This window comes from Triticum dicoccoides, chromosome 5A, assembly GCF_002162155.2.
Source record: "Triticum dicoccoides isolate Atlit2015 ecotype Zavitan chromosome 5A, WEW_v2.0, whole genome shotgun sequence".
Taxonomy (NCBI): Eukaryota; Viridiplantae; Streptophyta; class Magnoliopsida; order Poales; family Poaceae; genus Triticum; species Triticum dicoccoides.
The window spans coordinates 12,877,919-12,880,868 of record NC_041388.1 but is presented as its reverse complement, the minus strand read 5'-3'; the positions used below and the strand labels follow the sequence as shown (position 1 = coordinate 12,880,868).

General features: G+C 37.6%; 1 protein-coding gene across 1 annotated transcript in view; it reads left to right on the top strand.

Moving 5' to 3' along the window:
• The first annotated feature begins 733 nt into the window (after positions 1-733).
• The window catches only part of LOC119298804 (PH-interacting protein-like), a 16,031-nt gene continuing 13,814 nt past the window's right edge, over positions 734-2,950 (top strand). Inside the window, exons 1-3 of the mRNA XM_037576103.1 lie at positions 734-811; positions 1,895-2,265; positions 2,750-2,901. Coding sequence (XP_037432000.1) covers positions 1,898-2,265; positions 2,750-2,901 — 520 coding nt within the window. The 5' untranslated portion in view covers positions 734-811; positions 1,895-1,897. The remainder of the gene's footprint in view (positions 812-1,894; positions 2,266-2,749; positions 2,902-2,950) is intronic.

Below are 2,950 nucleotides of genomic sequence, written 5' to 3'. Positions count from 1 at the left end.
CATCCCCCCTCCCTCCTTCCTCCTGCATCCACTCTTTGTTCAATTTCTCCCCCTGATTTTTGTATTGGATGAGTACCTGCTTTAGATTTGATAATTGTGAGAATATAACGATGGTTATCTCTTGATGAGTACTCGCCGCATGATTTTCCGAGTGCATGTCCAAGTTCATTCGCATGTGAAAGGATTTTGCCTGATAGATGTTTGTGATAATGCTCCTAGGGGCAAATGCTTACAAATTGTAGTTTTTTTTCCAGATGAGCAACTGTTTTGGTTTAAACATGTTAGCAGTGAAACACGCAATGACTGATGATATATGAGAAGGAAAAAGATTAAGTTGTTTTATCTGCACTGCATTGACCTGAAAAATCAAAGCTTTACAGTAGCATGCAATTTGAGAGAGCAGGAGCTTTGTCTTGGTTATACTGGCTGAAATGGGTTAACACATTACATTAGTACTAGTGGCATGGTTGGCATGATAGATGTCGCAAATATTGTTTATGATTGGGAATATGGTGGTACTGTTACACTGTGTTGTTTTTTATTTTAACAGTCAGACTTGAAATATTACCGTTTAAAGTGACTGTTTCTCCTTTTTCGTGTTAGCTGATTGATCTTCAGGTTGCACCTTCCGTGTTATGCCATGATAGATGTACATCTAACTAATGATTTGATTTGCTGCTCCATATTCATTTTGCACTCACTAGAAGTCTAATTCTATCCCTTTGGAACTTGTAGTTGGAACAGGGCATCGACGTTGTCAATTGGAGGGGCTTGGAGCTGCTTTGGCATCTACAGTAGAGCAAACTAGAAGGTAATCTGCTGTTCCTAGCTTCTTATACATATATTTTTTTGTGAACTAAAAAAATAGTAAAATGTATTCCCGTATTGGCGCTTTTCCAAAGCGAATTTACGTATCCATATGAGCCCGATGCTGATACACGTATCCGTAACAGTGCATTTTAGTATGTCTGTTTGCTTAAAGAAAAGGCTGATTATTCAAGTATAATGTGATAGCTGATTAGAACATTCTACCGTGTCCAAGTTCCACATTGTAATTTTGTAGGCTCGGTAATATTTTGTACATCACTCATATGCGTTTGTGTGCTTGCTTCAAACTAACATCAGGTAACTCTGAGCCATACTTGCATGTAAAAGTTGAAATTCTTGTGCAAACAATAACTGGATTATTAATGAAGTTATCAAAAATTTAGATCCCCCCTCCCCCCTCCTCTCGATAAACACAGCTTGCATGTAGCACTGCTCGATTCCCTAAACAGTATCATCTTTTCAACAATAAATAGAAACATCGTAAAGACATGCAAATGGTAAAGTGGTACTGTATATTACAACTGAAGTTTTATGCTGTATGCTTCTAAAATGAAATGTATAGTGGAACTATTTGGATATACTCCTTTCAACCTTGGTCAAAATGGTTATATGTTGCCACACATCATTGTGCATGCATCTACGGTTGTGAAGAGCTATTCCTCATACGGGACTTTTGTGCAGTGGGGTAACATGTACCACAAACTGGTCGTTCCCCAGTTCTGTAAACTGCAGTTAACCGATGTCACCTCACTAGAAAATTTGTTTTCTAGTTCAACCTAAAATCTATTCATTTTCTCCATGTCTCATGATCTGCAGCTTGCTTCCGTTCTCTGAATTACTTTTAACTGTTAGTGTCTTTATATGTGTGCTTTTTACTCTGCAATATATATTCTCCACCATTACTATTGAGGAAGTATAATTTTCTGCACCTTTCATGTCCATTCAACATTGGACTTCTCTACTTGTGTTTTACATCTTTGGCTGTTTGTTTCTTAAGCTCGTCCAGAACTCAATTCCTCTTCACCAATATTATTTTTTAATTATGCTTTATTGCTTCCAACTTCAGGTTATGTTTGCAGACATAGATTTTAGAAAGCACCAACCTTCTGGTAATGCAACCTCTACTAGTATGGTGCCCCTGGATGTTCCAAGTCAGGCACCTGAGAAGATTAATTCTCTGAATCAAGTGATTTCAGCAGATGTACCATGCGAGGCTCCTGTTGATTTTGATACGAGAGAACTTTACTTTCTCATTGCGCACTTCTTATCACATGGTCCATTAAAGCGGACTGCTGGAGAACTTTGCAGTGAACTCCAGGAGCATCATCTGCTTCCTAGAAGATATCATGCTTGGTATTCGCGTGGTGGTTTCCATAGTGGCGAAGAAAATGATGACGGTGTATCACTCCCTTTGGATTACCTCAAGTTAGTTGAGAGGTAGAAAATGCATCACTCTATTTTTTTGGTCAGCTTGCATCTATTATTATTCATTATTATCCTTGTACTAAACATATTTGAAAGGGATGAACTTAGTAGATTCTGCAAGTAATGAAGAACTGGAGATGCTTCCGTGTTGTTTGAATTCTTTAGGAAAGGACTGGAAAATAGTTTAATACATATCCAGTATATAATGGTGATATATCCATTTTGTTTTCTCTTGTGGAGCACAAGTTTCCTCCAGCTTTTTTCGAACTTATTAACAATGATTCTCAGTCAGTATTTTTGTGCGACTAATCTAGAACTGATGAAACACATGATTCTGAATTGTAATTATTGTTTGGTAAAGGCCAGCCATATAATAATTAGCATAAAACAGATTATTACCAGAACAATTAACTTCTTATCTGCCTTTTTTTCTTTCTTAATGATCACATGCAATTGAGGTTTTTGCATACTAAGGTCTATGTTTCTTATTTTGTAGATATCCCCACATTGGTAAAGACCACTTGGTAAAGCTTTTAAAGCAACTGATGGTTAGTTCCTGCCACCCAGAGAGCTTGATTGGAGCTGTGTCTCCAAATGCTGCTGATGTTCCAACCCTTCTTGGCTCCAACTCATTTTCCCTTCTTGCATGTATGTACAATACATTATGTTCTTCTAGGCTTTAAAGTTGTACCCCCCC